Below are 23,244 nucleotides of genomic sequence, written 5' to 3' on the forward strand. Positions count from 1 at the left end.
GAATTTCTCCAGAATCTGGAGACACCACCACTTCCGAATAGATGGTATGTCAGTCTGTAATACACATGTAATATTGGAGTCTATATTGGCGCATGCGTGGAACAGATCGTGCAGTGTCGTAAATCAAAATCAGCATCGCAAAACAGAATTATCATTTGCGCATGTGCGTTTTCTACTGCGTCTACTCCGCATGCGTAGAACGGATCGTGCAGGTGGAACGGATCGTGTACCGACACTTGTCTCAACTTTGTCGCGTCGCTGGACACGCCCACATCTAGTCGCCAACGGTCGCGACAGCTCGTGTCGCCGGAAGTCGCTGTGCTCTCATTGAAAATTAATGGTATGGAGTCGCTGTCGCGCGCGATGTCGCTGGCAGTGTGTACGCACCTTGTGTCACCTGGTAAAAAAAGCCAATCACACTTTAAATACAGACATCGCCTGTCAATCAACTAGAGAACGTGCATGTGCATTAGTTATTCGAACCGGGAAAACTGCGTTTTTATAGCGTAACCTGATGTAAAGAAGCACAATTTATGATACCAGTGTTGTCAGATTTTGCTGCTGATTTGAAATATTTTCTTTAATCGTAATCTTGACCAACAGTTTTGTAGATTTCGGTCTTTATCCGTTCAAGCAGATAGGAGCTGCTCTTGTATGCCGCTTGTTTACATGGAAATAGCTGCACGGGAGCATTCTAAAAAATGGCCGAGATTATATTCTTCTCACCACAATTGTACATAGTAATCTGAGGTACTGTAGACTTCGTCCGTTCGAACCAGTCTGGCTATGTTGACCTCTCTCATCAACAAGACATTTCCATCCACAGAACTGCCAGAACTGGATGTTTTTTTGTTTTTGGCACCTTTCTGAGTAAATTCTAGAGACTGTTGGGTGTGAAAATCCCAGAAGATCAGCAGTTACGGACATATTCAAACAAGCCTGTCTGGCACCAACAATCATGCCATGCTCCAAATCACAGAGATACAATTTTTCCCCCCATTCTGATGGTTGATGTAAACATTAACTGAAGCTCCTGACCTGTATCTTTATGATTTTATGCACTGCTGCCACACGATTGGCTGATTAGATAATCACATATATAAATGTTGGTGCCAGATGGGCTGGTTTGAGTATTTCTGTATCTGCTGATCTCCTGGGATTTTCACGCACAATGGTCTAAAGAATTTGCACGGAATAGTGCCAAAAACAAAAATCATCCAGTGAGGGGCAGTTCTGTGGATGAAATGTCTTGTTGATGAGAGAGGTCAACAGAGAATGGCCAGACTGATTCGAACTGACAAAGTCTACAGTAACTCAGATAACCACTCTGTACAATTCTGAATGCTATTCTGAGATGCAGGTTGGCACAGTTTTAGTGGCATGAGGGGACCTACACAACATTAGGCAGGTGGTTTTAATGTTGTGGTTAATCGGTGTATATACAGTGGATATAAAAGTCTACACACCCCTGTTAAAACAGCAGGTTTTTGTGATGTAAAAAATTTAACTAATTATATCAGAATGTTTGCACCTTTAATGTAAAAAGTACAACCTGTGCAATGCCACTGAAAACCAAAGTGACACATTTCAGAGAAAAAATAAAAAACATAGAATAAACTAACTGCATGTGCACATCCCTGAACTAATACTTAGTTGAAGCACCCTTCGATTTTATTACAGCACTTGGTCTGTTTGGATAAGAGTCTATTAGCTTGGCACATCGTGACTTGGGAATATTTTCCCACTCTTCTTTGCAAAAGCGTTCAAGATCTGTCACATTGCGAGGGTATCTCCGGTGTATGGACCTCTTCAGATCCCCCCACAGATTTTCTATAGGATTCAGGTCTGGGCCATTCCAAAACATTCATCTTTTTTTTTTTTTTTGCTGAAGCCATTCTTTTGTTGATTTGGATGTGTGCTTTGGATCAGTGTCACGCTGAAATGTGAAAGATCTCTTCATTTTCAGCTTTCTAGCTGACCAGCAATTGACTGGAACTTGGAGTGATTCATGATTCACTCCACCATCAATATAACCCAGGTCCAGATGAAGAAAAGCAGCCCCAAAGCATGATGCTGCCACCACCATGCTTCGTCCTGGGTATTGTGTGCTTTTGCTGATGTGCTGTGTTTGCACCAAACATACATTTTACAATTTTGGGCAAAAAGTTCAATCTTGGTCTCATTAACATAACACATTTTTCAACATGGTTTTGAGAGTCTGGATACCGTTTTTTGCAGGCTTGGATGTTTTGTTTTTGTTTTTCATCAGAAAAGGCTTGGTCTTGCCACTGTCCCATGGCCTAGACAATACTGGGGATTGTGGTCACATGTAGGGAGCAACCAGTACTTGCCAGAAAGAGCTCCATCTCCTGTAATGTTGTAGTAGGCCTCGACAACCTCCCTGACCAGTTTTCTCTTTGTCTTCTCATCAATTTTGGAGGGACGTCCTGTTCTTGATAATGTCACTGTTGTGCCTCACTTTCTCCACTTGTTGATTACTGTGTTCCAATACCTTGGAAAAAATGTTGTAGCCCTCATCTGAGGGATACCTTTCAACAATGAGATCCCGTTTATGCTTTGTAAACTCTTTGTGGCCCATGGCTCTTGTAATAGCATGCAACCAAGAAGATGTCAGAAAAATCCTGCAAGAACAGCTGAGATTTATTTGGAGTTAATCAGTGTCACTTCAGGTGAAGACAGGTGTGTACTGTTTCACATGAGTTTGATGATTGGTTAATTCGGAACACACACATACCCAACTATAAAAGTATGTGCACACTTATCCGGTTAGGATATTGTTGTTTTCTTTTTCTTTTTTGTTATTTTATTAAATTTTTTCTCCTCGCTCTGAAATTTGTCACTTTGGTTTTCAGTGGCATTGCACAGGTTGTACTTTTTACATTAAAGTCTGATATTATTTATCTTTTTAAAAATTTTTACATCACAAAAACCTGCTGTTTTAACAAGGGTGTGTAGATTGAGTTCCACTTTTTTTCATTGGATATTTCAGTTAACTTGCATTGGGACATGCTCATGGTTGCCAGATAAGAGATGCAACACCCCCAGTTTGAGATTTATTCTTGCGCAAATTGGATTTTGTTATACTTATTTTGTGCAAGCTGGCAACCATGTACGCGAGTGCGCTTTTTCTGTCTTTCAACAAACTTTGAACAAACTTAGCGATCTGTAGTGCAATATTCTGCTCAAGGAAAAGTGTTATTTGGCTACTCTGTGTCCATTGATGAGGCTGCTTGTGATGTTTGGTGCTACTTTGCAGGTAAACCTTCTCAGTGATTAAATTAAATATAAAAGTAGATCTCGGCATCATTGAAATGCGTGCAAAAGCAAGCAAGAGACGAATATGTAAATTTATTTTTTATTTGTGCAATTTAGAAATGTTGAAGTCCCTTCGCACCTGTATGTTAATCTAACCCTTGCAGTAATTATTTATCATAGTCATGCAGTCTGTGTTATTCAGTTGTGTGCTGACACTCAAACCATCGAGGAGATGACACTTTTAGCATGTAAACTTGCCTGCTTTGCAACAGACATTAAATTTTTTTATTTTTTATTAATAAAACAGCCCCCTGATGTAGAGAATGTTAAATTGAATAATAAATTAACAGGGAAGTAGAATTTATAAGCTCAGCCTTTATTCAGTTTTTTTATGTCTGATAGAAATGTATCTACCTTTGAAGAGCAATATAAAACTTTAGGCAATTGCAGAATAGTCCCATTATTCACAGATACACTTCAGAAAATTGAGTACACAACTATTTCTGGGCTTAATAGTTACAAAAACCAAATCAATGCAGAACATTGTATCTCAAATGGAATACAATGTGGCCCCCTATGCACTACTTGCATATCTTTAGACTTCTCTCAAACCAGAGGTGTCTGATTTAACTCTAAATTTACATTAACCTTAACTTGTTTTTTCGTGTTCTTGTTTCATCTGTTAGATAATACAAAGTTAATACAGTATCTACGGTATATTTAGATACATTGTTTTTTTTTTTTACATCATTCCTTATGTAAATTCTCTTATCGTGTGAAATCATCTGGAAGCATTTTTCATCAATAACATATCAAGACAGAAGGTTAGCATGTACAGAATGATGATGCATCGTCCAACATATTATTAGGGGAAGTAAATGCAAAGTAATTTAGTTGTATGTGACTGGGCGGAGGGCGGGGCCGGGTCGTGATTCCTCACACCCGGCCCCTAATCAGGCTAATCAAGCCTCAGAGAGGGATAAAGGCTGACTGGAAGCTGCAGTGCGAGAGAGATATACGGACAGCTGTCCGACATCTTTGTGTGTTTGTCTTTTTGTTTAAGTTGCTTATTAAACTATTAGTTATTTTGTCAAGCCGGTTCTTGCCGCCTCCTTTCACTTAATCCCTTTACATTGACATAGCATCATATAAAACAAATTATGAAAAGGGGCCATTTTACCCTAATACTGATGACTCCTTACCTGAGACAATAAGCCCCCCAGGGTAATGGTGTCCCAGCTGTCATCTGGTTTACAAGAATGTATGAAATACATCTGATATCATTCTTAATAATGTATTTTTGTCACTTAATGTGAAATACTAAATATTCTATAGTGCATTTTCACAATTTAGTTGAATAATTGACTAACTAAATAATATCTGGCAGTTGTGGCTCATGATGACATTTTACAGTATGGGGCAGATTCTTGCTTGGAGCGCTGTAGGTTATGTATGACCGCAATGATGTTTAACAGTATCACACTATTTGAGCACATAATCGCAGCAGGTGTTGTGTCCTTGTGACTCATGTAGTCAAATACCTGAACGAATGACTCCAATGAGCCATGCATTTTGAATCTACAGCATACTGCGCTACCAATGTAATCCAATTCCTTAACAAATGATGCTTGTGAGCCAGGTTTTCAATAAATAAAAAAAGACCATGACCAGTGCAGTGCTGTTCCCAAAAGAATGTTTTAGTGAATTAAAAATATGCATCAGTCTGAGCGTTACTGAATTAATCTGGCTGATGTGCAAGTTTGTTATGTTATGTTGTGCATCAGGCTTGTGAGACTCCAGCAGTTACTGACTGTGGCAGGGCGGAGGGCGGGGCCGGGTCGTGATCCTACACACCCGGTCCCGTATTAGGCTAATCAAGCCTCCGTGAGGGATAAAGGTCGACTGCCAGGGGTGAAGGAGTCGCCTACCGGCCACCTGGAGCGGGAGAACCGCTGCCAGGGGCGGGGGAGACCCCTCCTGTTCACCGAGAACGTGACGGGGCGTTCCGTCTGCCAGGGGCTGGTGGTCTGCCTCTGATCCGCCCAGAGAGGCACGGCTGTCATCCGATAGAGGGTGGAGGAGTGGCCAAGGAACAAGCTGCGGCGTATCGGGGGAGACCCCTTCTGTTCCCCGAGAACGCGGCGGGGTGTTCCGTCCGCCAGGGGCTGGAGGTCTGCCTCTGATCCGCCCGGAGAGGCGCGGCTGTCATCCGATAGAGGGTGGAGGAGTGGCCGAGGAACAAGCTGCGGCGTATCGGAGAACTGGCGAGTAAGAGTTTTTTTTTTTCATCTCTCTTTCTCTCACTGTCGCTCTGCGTTGGCCTTTTCCCTCTCTTTTAAATTTTACAGTGTTTTTTTGGGGGGTACTACACTGTTACAGGGAGTACCCCCAGTTTAATTATTTCTGTTTCCCTCCCCTTGTCCCCTCCCTCGTCCAGGTAGACGGGGATGACCTGCCGGCAGACGGGGCTTAGGGAAATGGGGAGGGAAATGGGGAGCTCCCCAGCCTGAGAGAACGAGGGAGGAATGTGGCAAGGCGGAGGGTGGGGCCGGGTCGTGATCCTACACACCCGGTCCCGTATTAGACTAATCAAGCCTCCATGAGGGATAAAGGTCGACTGCAGGGGATCGTGTGGGAGAGAGAGATTGTTTACGGACATGTACGTCATGTGTGTGTCTATTTAAGTTTACTATTAAAATATTATTTACATCGTCAAGCCAGTTCTCGCCTCCTCCTTTCCATTGACTACTTTACACTGACAAGTAGTCAAATTCCTTATGATTCCCTGCCCTATTTATAACAACTGCATTAATGCAATGCGCGATCACTCGCAGAGCATATGAGTGCATAAAAATGAGCATTCAAATGCAGCTGTCATTCTGTATCAGGGTGCAAATTCAGAGTATCAGAATTGGAATTTAAATTGAATTAGCCAAACTCAACTGAAAATTGGAATTCAAATCAAAATATAGTGATGTGAATAGTATGTGGAATTTATGAAATGTAAGTCACACAACACAATTATTTATGTGACATAAATAATGAAGTTATTATTTTTGACCAATTATGCCTTTTTATTCCCCGATAGGTAGAATCTTTTGTATTATTATTATTATTAGACATATTTCTCTAAATATAAATTAGAATAAATTCAAATGAACACAGCCATCAAGATTGTAGATAACTTCAAAATAAATATTTAAAAAGTAATGTATTTAATAGAGCATTCCAGAAATGGTCCAGAAAATGGAAATGTATTAAATATAGTAAATTAAATGTAATACAAATTTTTATATGTGGCATTTCAAACATATTTGATTAGATTTATTATTAATTAATAATACTGTACAAAGTAATGTGTAAATAGTATGCATGCTGCTTCTTTTTTTAATTTTTATTACTAAATGTCAAGCTGCCATGACATAAAATCTACCACAATTGCAACAACCTATTTAGATTAACTGTAAAAGGATTTCTTAATTTCTGTCAACTTTTAAAAATAAAGTCTTATGAAAATTGCTTCCTTTATTTAAATATTTGTTTAACTGTTTAATATTATGGGTATCTCATGTACATTTCCATAAGAAATGCATATGCCATGGAGAACAACGTGCTTTCCATCTTAAACTAATTACCCACAACCTGAACACTTATGAGAAGAAAACAAAACATACATGAATACTTGATTCATGAAACACAACAAGGGTAACAATCAACAAATGGATACATTTAATGGAGAAAAACAAATAGCCGTAACAAAATTAACTACAGCACTATAAAAACAAAGTACAAATGGTTAAACAATGTAACTATATTATTCATGCCCCAAGTGATGAAAAGGGGAGTAGGGCAAATGGGAGTGAACCGCATAAACATTTTGAGTAGGCCAATTTCAACTCAATAACTCCCTGCTATGCTTGTTGGTTTGACAAAAAAATATATATATAATGTAATAGAAATGTTCCACCAAGATTACAACAAGATTATTTTACGTGTAATAATTTTTAGCAGTGTAATGTTTCTGGAAGTACCCCATATGGTGTGTATGTTAACAGGTTAGCACAACCATGGTTGGTACTCCATACTTTTGCAAATATGGAATGAAGTAAGCCTGAAGTACTAACAGAAAATGTTCTCATTTAAAAATGTATCTCATTTATCACAACTAATCAGATCAGTATATAGAACATGAGGGTGCAAATCTATGTGTTACAAACTTTGATGTTCTACAGCCAGGTTGGAAAATGTTATTGTTTGATGAGTAGTGTGAAATGCCAGCAGACATAACACCCTGCAGCTCTTGCCTGGTTGCACACTATAGCTAAGCAGCAATGAGCCTGGTCAGTACCTGGATGGTAGACCTCCTGGGGAAAACTAAAGGTCAAATCAAACAAATCACTTTATTGTCACACTACCATGTACACAAGTGTAACAGTAGGTGAAAGTCTTGTTTGCAGTTCCGAGCAACATAGCAGTCATGACAGTGACGAGACATATACCAATTACAATTTACATATCAATTGTACATATACTTACACAATAATAATATACAACGTACACAATAATAATATACAACGTACAGTAAACAATACACACAATATAGAATACACATACAATAAAAATAAATAAATAAGAGTATATAAAATAAATATATCCAGTAGTTATATTGTGGAGAATATATTTGACAGTCCAGTGTGAGATAATAAGATGAAGATTAATAAAGTGCAGTTCTGACTGTTGATCGTGAGAGTGTTAAAAGTCTGATTGCTTGGGGGAAGAAGCTGTCATGAAGTCGGCTGGTGCGGGTCCTGATGCTGCGATACCACCTGCCTGATGGTAGCAGTGAGAGCAGCCCATGACTCGGGTGGCTGGAGTCTCTGATGATCCTCCGAGCTTTTTTCACACACCGTCTGTTATATATGTCCTGGAGGGAGGTGTCTGGCATGTGTCTAGAAGTTTGCACCACCCTTTGCAGGTCTTTGCGGTTGTGGGCGGTGATGCAGCCAGTCAGGATGCTCTCTACAGTGCTGGTGTAGAACCGTGTGAGGATGTGGTGGTTCATTCCAAACTTCCTCAGCCGTCTCAGGAAGAAGAAGCGCTGGTGAGCCTTCTTCACAACGGCCTCAGTGTGGACGGACCATGTGAGTTCCTCAGTAATGTGGACACCGAGGAACTTGAAACTGCTGACTCTCTCCACCGGTGCTGACGTTGAGGGCGAGGTTGTGCTCCTGACACCAGCATGTCAGAGTGTGCACCTCCTCTCTGTAGGCTGTTTCATCATTGTCAGTGATCAGACCTACCACCGTCATATCATCAGCAAACTTAACGATGGCATTGGAGCTGTGTGTTGCCACACAGTCATGTGGGTACAGGGAATACAGGAGTGGGCTGAGAACACAGTCCTGCGGGGCTCCAGTGTTGAGGGTCAGTGATGAGATGTTGCTGCCCATTCTAACCACCTGACGTCTGCCTGACAGGAAGTCCAGGATCCAGCTGCACAGCGAGCTGTTTAAGCCCAGAGCTTCTCATCAAGCTGGGAGGGCATGCTGAGCATGGTGTTGAATGCTGAGCTGTTGTCTACAAACAGCATTCTCACATATGTGTTCCTTTTTTCCAGGTGGGAGAGAGCAGTGTGTATTGTAGATGCAATGGCAACATCAGTGGAGCGGTTGTTGTGGTAGGCAAACTGCAATGGGTTCAGAGAGGTGGGCAGCACAGAGCAGATGTGATCTTTGATTAACCTCTCAAAGCATTTGCTGATGATGGGGGTCAGAGCAACAGGACGGCAGTCATTTAGGCAAGTGATTTTACGGTGTGTAATTGCTGAACCAGTGTCCAAAAGTGTTTGTCTGTCGTATACAATAAGGCAGACAACATCCAATACAAAAAAAACAAAAAATGTAAACAAAACAAACAATAAACTGCAGTGTTGTGTCGGATCTCACAATGCAGCAGCCATATTCGGCGCCATCTTGAGTCTGCTGAAAGAGGTGTTAGTGAGGCCAGCTGGGACTGTGTGGGTCCTAATGCTTCAGTATAGTGATGGGGACACTATACTGTAAAAAGACAGTCTTTTGGATGAGATGTTAAACCAAGGTCCTGACTCTCTGTGGTCATTAAAAATCCCAGGACACTTCTCGTAAAGAGGAGTGTAACCCTGGTGTCCTGGCCAGATTCCCCCATTGGCCATTGTCAATCATGGCTTCCTAATAATCCCCTTTAATTAATTGGCTGTATCAGTCTACTTTCTCATCTCCACCAATATCTGGTGTGTGGTAAGTGTACTGGTGCTCTATGGCTGCCGTTGAATCATCCAGGTAGATGCTGCATACTGGTGGTGGTTGAGGAGAGTCCCCCTATACTATGTAAATGTAAGGAATTATTATTATTAAATCGTTCAGGTTTACACACAAAAAAAAAGACAAAACATTATGCTTTTAATGGTCAGGAAATTAGAAAGAATTAAACAAATGCACTCCTGGTTTACTTCTGTGCCACTATTTGATCATTAAATTTTGATCATGAACTCTTTGGGAAAAAAGCTGGAAACAGGGAAATTCACTTATATGGTTGTAAAGTATTCAATGGAAAGGAGGAGGTGAGAACCGGCTTGACGATATAAATAATAGTTTAATGGTAAACTTAAAAGACAACATAAACACACATGACAGACATGTCCGTAAACAATCTCTCTCTCCCGCATGACACCCTGCAGTCGACCTTTATACCTCGGAGGCTTGATTAGCCTAATATGGGACCGGTGCGTAGGATCACGACCCGGCCCCGCCCTCCGCCCTGCCACAATGGTGTTACGTCCCCTAGGGGTAGGACGCAACAAAGTAAAGGGAGGTGTGCTCCCCATACAACCGTCAGACCAAAAACCCATGACAACAAGATTATAGATCCAATATTTGTTTTTACTGGATGTAGATAAAGTATTAAATATGTTCAGGATGACCCCTGGCCCAAAATAATGAAAAAGGAGAAAATAACTAACCTGAATTCACTAACAGAAACAGAGCGAACAACATCAAATAAACAGGACAGGTCACCCCTACAAACATAACTGCTATAGCTCTGAAAACACACTCAGCTCTAGAACACGAGGGATTGGTCTGGCAGCTGGTGGGGAGCGTGGAGGAGTGTGACCGACCCGAAGTCACAACAGCTCACGTCTGAAAGGCAGCACAGAGAATTTATAGGCTCACAATCAGAAACGGCCAATCTGCAACTCAGCAGCACCTGCAGACACTTGGAGTAAAAGAAACACCCACAGACAGAGTGTAAGAACAGAGACAGCACAGCCAAAACTGCACATTACGGGACGTAAAAATAGTCTTCTTGTATGCAATGGTAAAATAATGATTCAAATATTTGATATAAAATTCAGATGTCTGTGTGTACAGAATTTTCCCAAAATATCTTCTGGGATGTTTTTTTTCCCCTTAAAAGACTAGTCATACCTGTTGCAGCCCATCAAAGGTCTAATAACAAGCTCTTAACTGGAACCAGGAGAGATCACAATATTCAGTGTTGTGAGTCCCAAGGTAAAGGAGCGAGAAAACACGATAAATAAAAAAGCAAAAATCACGTAGGGGTTGCCGTCAGAAACCGCAAAGCTGGTCTGTGTCAGGCCAATTGTAGCCATTTTGAAGTGTACAAGACCCTAAAGGCAGAGAAGATCCCTTTTTCTCTATAAGCTATTAAGAGAATAGGTCAACGCTTAGAAACAACAGGTGACTCTTTCATATAAGACTGAAGCCTTTGCGGCAAGTGTTGATGATATAGAACGTGATACATATGATTTTGAAAATAATGTGGATCCAGAGACTAATTTGTTTAATAATATTAGGAATTCTTGTCAGTATTACACTGAAGAACAATTTGAGGAGGTACAAACAGAACAGGCATTTTCTTTTATTCATTTCAATTGTAGAAGTTTATCGAAACATTTTTCTGAAATCAAACATTTTTTGGAGACACTTAAAGGAAGATTTAAGTTAATTGCTTTATCTGAAACATGGATAAAGAAAGACAAGGAGGTTAATCTGAAATTAAAGGATTATGATTTATATGTTACCAACAGAGCTAATAGGACTGGAGGGGGAGTGGCCCTCTATGTCTATAATGAATTGAAATGTAGACCAGTTAAATGCATGACAACAGCCATTAATGATATAATGGAAAGTGTGGCTGTAGAAATAGAATTAGAACAAAATAAGAATATTGTTGTTGCATAGAAAACCAGGATAAAAAATGGAAATCTTTATAGATAAATTAGAAGAAATGATTCACGGTTTAAATAACAAACGAAATATTGTAATTTGTGGAGATTATAATATTGATCTTCTAAAGGTAGATTCACATATACAAAACTCAGATTTTGTTGAGACAATATATAAAAACGGGTTGTATCCATTAATAATGAAGCCTAGCAGAATAACCACAACTAGTGCAACTTTAATAGATAATATATTTACAAATGTTTTGGATAATCATATTATTAGTGGGTTGGTAATAAATGATATAAGCGACCATCTGCCTATATTTGCAATAATTGACTATAAGTTGCCTAAAAAAACAGTATACCATCAAATATATAAAAGAAAAAGGAGTGCTGATCATATTAATAAGTTTAGGAATGATTTAATTAATCAAGAGTGGAAAGAGGTGTACACAGATGATGTGAATAATGCCTATAATTCTTTTCTTAAATGTTATCTCACATTGTATAATAAGCATTGTCCTGAGATCCTATGCAGATCTAAACAAAGGCAAAATAGTAAACCTTGGATAACAAACGGATTAAAAAATGCCTCTAAAAAGAAAAATAGACTTTATAAGGAGTTTATCAAATCAAGAACAGAAAATGCAGAAAAACGTTATAAGAAATACAAAAATAAGTTGACTGATATATTGAGACAATCAAAAAAGGACTATTATAATCGAATGTTACATGAAAATAAAAATAATTTAAAGGCTACATGGAATATTCTGAATAAGGTAATTGGGAATAAGACTGGACGAACGGAACTACCTAAATATTTTGAAAAGGATAATAGGGTAATAGATAAAAAAGATGAAATGGTCCATGAACTAAATCAATTCTTTGTAAATGTAGGATCTAGCTTAGCAAACGAAATACCAATATCTAATGATCAGTTAGGGGGAGTCTGGAAAAGGGAAAATAGGATCATGCAGTCAATGTATCTAGGTGAGGTGACTGAAAATGAAATATTATCTGTGGTTCGGAAGCTAAAAAATAAGACCTCAAGATAGTAATGGTAATGAAAATAATAAAAAACACAATTGATTGCATTATTAAACCATTAAATTATATAATTAATTATTCTTTTACAGAAGGAGTTTTTCCAGATAGTATGAAAATAGCTAAGGTAATACCTTTTTTTAAAACTGGAGATAAACATAATTTTAATAACTATAGACCAGTATCTCTCCTATCTCAATTTTCCAAAGTGCTTGAAAAACTCTTTGTTAATAAATTAGATAACTTTATTGAAAAACATGAATTATTAAATGAAAATCAGTACGGATTTAGGTCAAACAGGTCTACAGGCTTGGCTATCGCGAAAATTATTGAAGACATAACAACCGCAATAGACAGAAATAAATACACAATAGGAGTGTTCATTGATTTGAAGAAGGCATTTGACACTATAGATCATCAAATTCTTATTTCTAAATTATATACGTATGGAATTAGAGGAGTTGTACTGGATTGGTTAACCAGCTATTTACATCAGCGACAACAATATGTTGAGTTTGATGGTCATAGGTCAGAATGTATGAATATTGAATGTGGACTTCCACAAGGCTCAATTTTAGGACCCAAACTTTTTATTTTATATATAAATGAGATTTGTGAGGTTTCAAAAAATTACACTACGTATTATTTGCAGATGATACAAATATATACAGTTCAGGGAATGACTTGAAAACGTTAGCTAATAATATTGAAGATGAAATGGTTAAACTAAAATTATGGTTTGATGTAAATAAATTATCTTTAAATTTGAATAAGACGAAGTTTATGATATTCAACAATAAAAGAAAAGAGGAAGTCAGCTTATCTATAAATAATGTAAATATTGAGAAGGTGTCTGAAATTAGATTTTTAGGAGTCACCTTAGATGAAAAATTGACGTGGAAAAGTCATATATTGCATGTTAAAAATAAGATGGCAAAAAGCCTTTTTATTTTGAATAAGGTTAAATACAGCTTACCGTATAATACAATGAAAATGTTATATTGTTCAATGATTTTGCCTTATTTAAACTATTGTGTAGAAATATGGGGAAATACATATCATAGTAACATTATGCCTTTATTTATTTTACAGAAAAGAGCCATTCAGCATTATTTTCAAAGCAGGATATAGAGATCACACAAATCCACTCTTTATTAGGTCAGGTTTGTTAAAACTTAAAGACATTGTAGAATTACAAACTTTATTAGTGATGTTTAAAGCTAGAAGCAAAGCTCTTCCTCATGACTTACAAAAGTTATTTGTTATTACTTGGAAGATGGAAATCACAGACGGTCGTATGACTTTAAACATCTAATAGCACGAACAAACCTGAAACAAATGTGTTTGTCTGTTGCTGGAGTAAAAGCATGGAATCTTCTAAGGAAAGACTTAAAAAGTTGTAAAAATATTTTGGAATTTAAAAAGAGTTATAAAAAGAAACAACTTGAATTATATCAAATTGAATTTTGAATTGGACTGTATGTGGTCAATGTATAAAAGTTTAAATAAATATCAGATATGTTGGAGATTGGGTGATGGTGGAGGGAACAGTGCTAATGATATCTATTATGTATGTTAATACATTTTTGGTGATGGTGGAGGGAACAATGTTAATGCCATTTACTACTGATGTCTATAAAGGGGGCAGATAAATATAAGAATATTATTCTTCCATCTGCTCCTTTCTGATCATGGAAATGTAAAGGAAATTTCAAATGAATTGTATTTGATTGGTATAAATAATGCATTTTCATGAAAAGAATAAAAAAAAAAGAGAGAGAAAGAGAAAGAGAAGAGGCCTTGCCCGAAAGAAAGGATCTGGAAGGCCCAAAGCCCCTTCATGCAGGGATGCCCACCTGCTGAAATTTACAGTTCTCAAAGACAGGGAAAAAGTCTTAAACTGTCAGCAGAATCCAAAACCTGCGTTAGATAACCCTTTTTGGTTATTGTTCTTCTTGAGAGAGTCTTGTTTTCCAAGGTCTTGAATTTGTGAGAGCTTTTTCTCCTGTCTTTGAGAACTGTAAATTTCACCAGGTGTTCATCCCTGCCAAGAGGCTTTGGGCCTTCCATATCCTTTCTTTCGGGCAACATCACCTGTTGTTTCAAAGCGTTGACCTATTCCCTATTTCTCTATCAGATATTAAGAGATTTTCTCTGTCATTTAGGGTCTTTTCAACTTCAGAATAGCTACAGTTGGCCAGACGCAGACCAGCTATGTGTTTTCTGACAGCAATCCCTGCATGATATTTTATTAATTTTTTTGCAGATTTTCTCTCTCCTTTACCTTGGGACTCACAACACTGCACATTGTAGATCTCTCCCTGCTTGATCACTCCTGGTTCCATTCATGAGCTTGTTATCAGGCCTTTGGTGTGCTGCATCATGCATGACTAATGAAGTATGACTAATATTTTAAGGAAGAAAAAAAAATCCAGAAGACATTTTGGGAAAATGTTGTACACCCAGAAATGTGTTAGTTTTAATTTTATACCAAACATTTTAATAATTATCATGATTTTACAATTGCATACAAGAAGACTATATAAGTGAATTTCCCTTTTTCCAGCTTTTCCCCAAACAGTTCACTACAGCAAAAGTTAATGAGCAAATGGTGGCACAGAAGTAAACCAGTAGTGCATTTCTTTAATTCTTGCTTATTTCCTGACCAAAGATTTGTTGTAGAGACCATTAAAATCTTAATGATTTGCCAATTTTGGGGGTGGTCAATTTTTTTGTCTTTTTTTTTTTTTTTGCTGCTTGGGAGTGTATACCAGATCAAATACAGATGAATAGATCCTTGACATCTCCAATAAAGATCTACTCTAACCATGTAATTTCTGTTTTTCAGTGGAAGATGTCTAAATTTGTAAATGATTCTTAGAAGCTAATAAATAATGGGTAAGTATAACATTGTTTTTCAGTTCTTATATAGAGAATTTATTAGTGCTGTCAGCATTAACGCATGCAATTAATTTTCATGTTAATTTTTCTTAATAGCAATTAACACATTTACCATTAATACAGCATTAACCAACACTTCTTGGGAGGGCGGAAACTTTTAAATGTGTCCAGTTGGAGGCATTACACTGACGGACACACCACAAACACACAGGAGAAACGAACACTTAATGCTATTTTATGTAGAAAAAAGCCTATATGGGACCTATGTAATGTGTGTTTTAATTACCACAGAAGCACGTCAAGCCTTAACTATCACCAAAACGCATAATGAGATGTTTTTTTTCTGCAAGCTTGGAGTTCAAAGTGGAGTTTAATGCTGATATTGACACTTTGACGCGAATCATGAATGCAGCTTCACAGTTGCTGTAGGAAAGTGGATAGCCACAGTCTACCTGCTGTTTAATATTGTGGAGGATGAGAGTTTAAGTAATCGAATGCCTATTGCAATGAATAAGCAACCTATGTGTGCACTAGTTCTTTCAATAAGTCAATTTCCCACTTAGACTTTGGGAAATGTTCAATGTTTCTTGAATTGGTGCTATTTTGCAGCATTTCTATCTTTATAATGTGGAAGGCTTTGTTTGGAAAATGTTTATAAACCATCATATGGTTACATATTGTTTTGCTCTCTTTGCTAAAATGAAAATGTATAAAAAAAAAATATATATATATATACTTCTTTTGACAGGAAAATAATTTTTCAAATTTCAGCATTTTCTAAATCTACAATTAATTGTGATTTAACTATAAAAATTATTAATTCATCACGATTAAAAATTGTAATCTACTGACAGCACTAATATTTAAAGTGCACCTATTATGGTTTTTAGACGTGCCTAAAAAAAACATTTAATTTGCTCATAATTTAAATAGCAGGATTACCTTTTTTCCCAGTGTCAAAATCGACTCGTTCAATGATCCGTTCTAAAGCTTTCATTTTAAACTCCTCCTTTCAGAGAGCCTACTCTGCTCTGATTGGTCAGATGTCCCAGTCTGTGGTGATTGGTCTACCGCTTAGTGTAGTGTTTTAGGGCAGGTCAAAGCTGTTCGCGAGCAGCCAATGAAGACCAGAGGCGGGTTTTAAGTCTGGAATTAATAACGACTCGTTTCAGGTGTTCAGAATCGGTTCTTTCTTTTGGGAGTCAATAACTCCATTTGTCTTATTTTTTTATCTCATTTTTTTAACTTAGCATTCTTTTTTACATTCACAAACAGCTATATAACACACTACATGAAAGGTAATATTTGAAAAACCATAAAAAGGTGCTCTTTAAAAAAGTAGTTTTGATTAATATATTTTGCCATCACCTCATCTTGATCTATTGTTTTTTCTGGTTTACAGAAAAGCCAGAGGATTCTCCAATTGAAACATGGACTGAGTCTGTGGTGAGCGACTGGTTAAGGTCAATAGAAATTAAAGAAACATACATTGAAAAACTTCATGAAGAGGAAGTAGATGGTCAAATCCTTCTTGAAATCTCAGAGGAATTTCTGAAAAGAGAGACTGGAATTAAATCTGGGCCAGCACTTTTAATAATAAAAAAAAGAGATGAATTAATTAATTTACAAAGAGCTCAGAAAAACAAGAAATATGTTCATTCACACAAACAGACTACTGGAAAAAAAGACCACAGAGTGACTACACATGATGATGACACAAGAACTGAAATCAAGGAAAAAATTAAAGAAGATTATTTTCCTGTTAGAAAAACAAAGAGAGATTCAAAACCAAGACCTTTTGGCAAGGAAGGTGTTGATTTTACATATGTAAAAAATGATGTACTCTTCCCAGAATCAGGGGTTATTGATCTCATTAATCCATGCCATGAGTACAAGTCATTTGCAATTGCAGCAACATTGGACCGCCAAAGACTACAGGCCAAGTTTGCAAACGAAGTGTTCGCATTTGCTACGGGGTGTATGAACATTCGTTCAAATGGCACAATACATTTTGGTATCATGGACAGCAGAGAAGATAGAGATGGCACTAAATATGTACACGGTGAAATCATTGGCGTTCCAGTTGAGGAAAAGGATGTGTATACTGATGCATTAGATCACATCGAAAAGAGTTTCAAGTCAGATAAAGAACTTGTACGACAATGTATTCATCCACCTCAGTTCATTCAAGTAGTTTCTTCAAACAGCAACGAGGAGCACTATGTTGTGGAGGTTGACGTTGAGCCCTCCGTGAGCATAGTGAGGAATAAGGTGTTCTCTGTTTGCCTACCAAACTTCAATGAAAAGGCAAACAAAGTTCATTATGAAAAAGACAAAATTTATCGCAGAGTAGGATCTAAAACAGAACCGGTGGATGACATGAATGAGTTCTACCAACGGGTCAGGTTCAGAGATACTCAGAGAGAGGAGGCAGAGCAAAGGCATACTTTTACAGCCCCAGAACTGTGCCAGGACCTGGGGAAAAAGCTCATCATGCTCATGACAAACGGAAAGAAAATAATGGACAAGGACAAGTGGCACATACTTGTTACAAACACATTTCTGGAGAAGGATCTACAACGCATTGATTTCCTGCTGAACATGAACATGTTCTGTGTGTTTGACTTTGATCCAGATTCCATGGTGTCTGGGTTATGCCACGAATACCAAAAACACCATGCAGTAAACCTCCATTTCCTGCAGAATTACAAAATTCCCAGTGGTTTGAGTATCAGAGAATTTGAAAGTCACTTGCATTTGTTTGATCAAACCAGCTGGATATTTTGCAATGGGCGAAGTGATTTTAAAGGCAATGAGCCTCCCTGTGATGAGAAGACTTGGGTTAAAACAAAAAGAACCCTCCTTAAAGATTGTGTGTCATTGATCTGCAAAGATATCTTGCCCAAAGGAACCTTTCAAGTGATCTTCCTTCTCACTGCCCCGGTTGACACACCTTTCCTAAACACTTTCTACGAGTTCGTCACTGACATGCAAGGACATGAAGACATCACCTGCCTTGCAGAATCAGAAACAAACTTTAAGAAATGGCAGACCTTTGCTTTACAATCCTGTGACCTGGAGACAGTGAACAATTCCAGTGTTGTGGGTATGAAAATAAGTCACATAAATGCAACCCTTCAAAGTGTCCAGCCTGTCAGTACTCGGTCCACAAAGAGGTTACCAATCTATGTTAAAGGGGAGTGCTGTCTTGACACACGAGAGGAGGAAATGAGACGTTCACTGGAGATTTTGAGTGTCAACCACTGTGAAGAAACTAGTCCTGAATTTGTTGACTCTGAGAAAGACAAGATAGAGCAGCAGTTTTACCATGGAGGCAAAGTAACTTGGATGAACCTCTGGCTTGCAGAACAAAAATACATTGGGGAGGTTATTCAAAGAGATGCCTTTCATGAAGTCACCAAATTTGTGAAAGATTCTCCCAAATGGGGTTTGGACCAGACTCCCATCAGCTGCATCAACATATACCATCATCCTGGCAGTGGTGGTAGTACAGTGGCTAGGCAGGTACTATGGAACAACAGAAAGGACTTGAGGTGTGCAGTTGTGAAAACGTCCTACCCAGCACCTGTTGTTGCAGTAGATGCTGTTTGGCTTCGTGAGTACGAAGAAAAAGATCCCCAAAAATGCCTCCCGGTGCTCTTGCTATTTGAAGACTGTGATCAAGAGTACTTATACGATGTAAAGAATGAACTGGAAGTGGCTGTCAATACCAAGAAAATTGCACGTGGAACCCTGTGCTTCATTATACTGTGCTGTCAACGATGCCACAATCCTGAGAAAATGTGCAAGAAAGCACCTCTACAGAATGTTGCTGTAACTCATAAACTTTCAAAGCGAGAGAAAATGCAATTTTCAGCAAAACGGCAAAAGCTTGAAAAACAATTCCAGCCAGAATTTATTCTGACATTTGTCCTGATGAGTGAGGAATTTGAGAGCAACAAAATTGCAGCATATGTTAAAAAGTTTGTCACACATTTACTGCAAGGCATTGATCACGCATCTGTTGTTACTCAGCTTGTGCGGTACGTGGCATTACTCAACACTTACGTGCAAAACTCTTTTATCTCTCGTTCACATTGCGAAGAGGTGTTGGCGCTGTCCATCCATGTGGATAGATTTCGACAACATGCCTTTGAGACATCTCTTAGTGATCAAGCTAAATTGGTATTGATACACTTGAAAGATGAAAAGTCCCACATTGAGTGTATCAGAATCATTCACCCACTGGTTGCCAAAGAAATCCTCCACCAACTTTTGGATGACAAACAGCAACAAAGTGATATTGCGTTGGATCTTCTTAACAATGAGGCGCTTTTTGGGCACAGATTTGGTAAATATGATTACATGAGGTTTTTGCGAGATCTGTTCATGAGACGCTGCAAAATCATCAAAGGTGATAAGCATGACAGCTTCTTCTCCCCCCTCATTGAGCATGTGGTAGACAAAGAGTGTTCAGATAAAGCTATTGAGCTTCTCAAAGAGGCTTACAAAAGATTTGACAAGGATGCATTTTTTGCTCAACAACTTGCTCGTCTCAATTACAGACATGAAAGATTCGAAGATGCAGAGTATTGGGCAGAAATTGCAGCAACAAAAATGCCAAAGAATTCCTACATCCTTGATACCAGAGGCCAGGTGTACAGATGGTGGTTCACAGCAAAATGCAAAGCCTTGGACAGTGTTGAGAAAACTCCTGAAAACACAATAGATGCTGTCAAAACTGCTCTAAAAGCTATTGAATGCTTTAAGGCATGTGAGGAGGCAGCGATTTCAGACAATGAGACAATGAACAACGCTGGGTTTTTTGGAGTCATCGAAGTGGGATGCAGCTTGCTAAAGCTAATTGCCTCTCTTCACGTGTTCTCAAACAGAAATTATTCAAAATTTGTAAGATACCTGCAAACAGACTTTGTCCCTGAAGAGATTGAAAAACCATGGGAACAGTTTCATAGTGAGCTGAAAAACCTTCGAGTCATAATGCGGAAGGCTTTGGAATGGATTTCTGAAGACTTGAGCTACTTCCAGACTGACCAGGTCACAGATGAGGAGAAGACCTCTGAGAGGACCATACTGAATCCCAGGCGCTGGCTAGTTAGTAAGTCTTCTGTTTATGGCCAATATTTCTGCAATGCTTACCGTTGCAATATCCAAAGCCAAGCCAGCTTAACTCCTCTCATGAAACAGATGATGATTTATCAACATGGTGGTGGAAACATTACTACCATTTTTTCCCACCTAACAGACCAGAAAGACAGTGATGCTGTCAGTCACTGCCTGGAGTGCATTATTTCATTTTACCCAAGCAATCCTAAGAATGCAAATATGCCACAGGGTGACATTGTCAACTACATAGCATCACACTTTGCCTTAAGTTGCGTCTCGGCTCAATCTTCTAAGTTAGCTGCATTCCAGGATCTACAGAAGCTGAGTCTCCATTTTCCTAATGACAGACAGAGATGCTTGTCCAATGCTCTTTTCTTACTCGTCTTACTTTGGTGGCCAGAAGAGCATGACAATGACTTGGAGAAAGAACACAAGTATGAAACTGTTCTCTCTGCTGTTGAACACCTCCAGAGAAACTACGACAAGAAATTGAAGGATATCCCGCAAAGGAAAAAAAGAATATACACTCATTTCTTCCTGAGCAATGGGGTTGGATTTCAAAAATATGTCCACAAGAGCAAGGTTGAACAGATCACAAAGCAACCCTCCGTTTCAGAGAAACGGCTGAAGTGGTTAAGTGGAGAAGTTTGGAAAATGCCAGAAATTTCTAAAATGCTCAGATGTGTCACAGGCTGGACAGAGGATGAAAGAGTATATCTAGAGGGTCCCAAAACAAGGTTTCGCATCCCAGCTCTTAATATATCCTCAGTACCCCACAGCAATGAGAATGTCACCTTTTACTTGGGCTTCACTCTGAGAGGACCGGTTGCATACAACATTACAGTAAGAACACAGTCAAAGCTGCAAGTACGCCATAATGAGAAAGAACATGGTTACAGTTCTTAGTTGACAAACATGATGCTTTGACTTTAATGGCCTAGGATCTGTCTTCAGGGGATCAGTGCTTGAGCAAATCACTTAAAGACAAGATAATTTAAGATTGTAGATTAACAAGTATAGTCATGTTTGCCTGGAGTTGTTTTCAGTATTGCTATAAAAAGGAATGAATGCTATAAAATCTAATATTTTTTTTTTTTTTTTAATGTTATTCTATGTAGTGTAATTTTACTGACAGTTATCATGTTTTTATTCTTTCTCATCGCTAGCAATTATTCTTTAACTTTTAGTCAAAATAAGTAATGAAAATAGTTTCTGTCAAATATTATGTAGGCTATAAATGTAAAAATATGGGACTATATTAAGACTTAAAAAAAAATTATGCTTAGGTACATGTATATGTATCTACTATTGAGATGTGTCTTTCTGTGTAAAACTAGGAGAGATGTTTTCTGTAAACTGACTGTGGAGAAAATAAAAACCTTCAAAGGTGGAAGATGACATTTTACTATTTTGCTCTTCATGCAGATAACAGTTTCCATTTTTATCTTATTTAACTAGGTTACCATTTTTTTCCCAAATATGAATTCTGAGGAATAAAATCTTATTGCATGTTGATGCTTTGTATAAGAATAAAGGCATTTGAATAAAAAAAATGAGAAAGTGTTCAGAAAGTGATTATTTACATACCTGCAAGAATGTGAAGAACTTTCAAAGTAGCATGTTGAAATCTTTGAATCTTCCCCAGCAAAGAGTGGCCTGAATTAAAACTATAATATTTGAAGAATAATTCATTAAAAAAAATACAGTATTAATAGTTTTTTCATTTTAGAATTTTTGTTTTAAGATTGGTTTAATTTTGCATATGTATTGTTTTACTCCTAGCACTTAGTACTTAGTAAAAAAAGAAATCGCTCATTCTGCTCGGGTGATGAGGAGAAGCCAGCAGCAAACCAACAGCGAAAAAGTTCATGTCACTTTAAGAGTCTTTGGGCAATAAATTGCGTGATCTGAAGAGAGAGAGAAATTTTACACTTTTTCGTCAGAATATATTATTATACATGCTAAATTATGTTGTCAATAACAAAATCCTTAAAACATTTGAATTTAAACCGAGAGAGAAAACAATGCAGAACATTTGTGCTCCCACCTTGTTTAACTAACAATATTGAAAGCTCTCCGGAGAGCAATACCCCCTTCAAAAAATAATGCATCTTTATGCTGCTTAAATAGTCATTTTTCTCGCCTTATTGAACTGATTGTGATGTTTGATAAGCACTGTTTGTAATTTTGGCTTTTTCACATCGCCGTGACACTTTATAATTCTTAGCAAGTACAGTAGATAGAGCTGACTTATTTTGTTCAAAACTCACAATACAGTGTTTGTCTGTATATGCTATAACCTTGTTTATTTACAAAGGTTAAGGTATTTCTTACGATTAAGTCGAAACTATACTATTTAGTGTTTAGTACAATAGATTAGTGTACATTTATTTATAAAACAACCTATGAAGAAACATTCAGTATACTAACACTTGTAGACATTTTTCATAACGGTCATTGTGAGGCGTTTGAAATCCGGTAATAATAATAAAAAAAATGTACATTTAACAGTTTTACCCTCTGTTATACGCATTATTTTATATCATTTCATTAATAACGTCTCCTTTAAACGGTCCGGTGTCGTAGATCCTTCATGAATGAAGCCACGTGATCAAACATCATATGACGTCATCTGATTTTTAGTACAAGAGAAAGAGAATCCGAACAAAATCAGC

General features: G+C 37.9%; 1 protein-coding gene and 1 long non-coding RNA gene across 7 annotated transcripts in view; one reads left to right on the forward strand and one right to left on the reverse strand.

Moving 5' to 3' along the window:
* The window catches only part of samd9l (sterile alpha motif domain containing 9 like), a 33,195-nt gene extending 11,082 nt beyond the window's left edge, over positions 1–22,113 (forward strand). For 2 of the 6 annotated variants that reach the window (XM_052132818.1, XM_052132819.1), the window contains exons 3-5: positions 5,061–5,544; positions 15,393–15,442; positions 16,848–22,113. In XM_052132818.1, the coding sequence (XP_051988778.1) occupies positions 15,439–15,442; positions 16,848–21,475 (4,632 nt within the window). In that variant the 5' untranslated portion in view covers positions 5,061–5,544; positions 15,393–15,438 and the 3' untranslated portion in view covers positions 21,476–22,113. Of the gene's footprint in view, positions 1–5,060; positions 5,545–5,713; positions 5,915–15,392; positions 15,443–16,847 lie in introns of those variants that run through there. The other 4 variants (XM_052132820.1, XM_052132821.1, XM_052132822.1 and 1 more) reach the window with 3 other exon arrangements.
* Positions 8,906–22,329, reverse strand: LOC127648238 (uncharacterized). The gene is made up of 3 exons (XR_007971147.1): positions 22,157–22,329; positions 16,934–16,996; positions 8,906–9,637 (listed from the first exon to the last, which is right to left on the reverse strand). It is a non-coding gene; the product is annotated as an uncharacterized LOC127648238 (long non-coding RNA).
* Positions 22,330–23,244: the final 915 nt, after the last annotated feature.

This window comes from Xyrauchen texanus, chromosome 8, assembly GCF_025860055.1.
Source record: "Xyrauchen texanus isolate HMW12.3.18 chromosome 8, RBS_HiC_50CHRs, whole genome shotgun sequence".
Classification (NCBI taxonomy): domain Eukaryota; kingdom Metazoa; phylum Chordata; class Actinopteri; order Cypriniformes; family Catostomidae; genus Xyrauchen; species Xyrauchen texanus.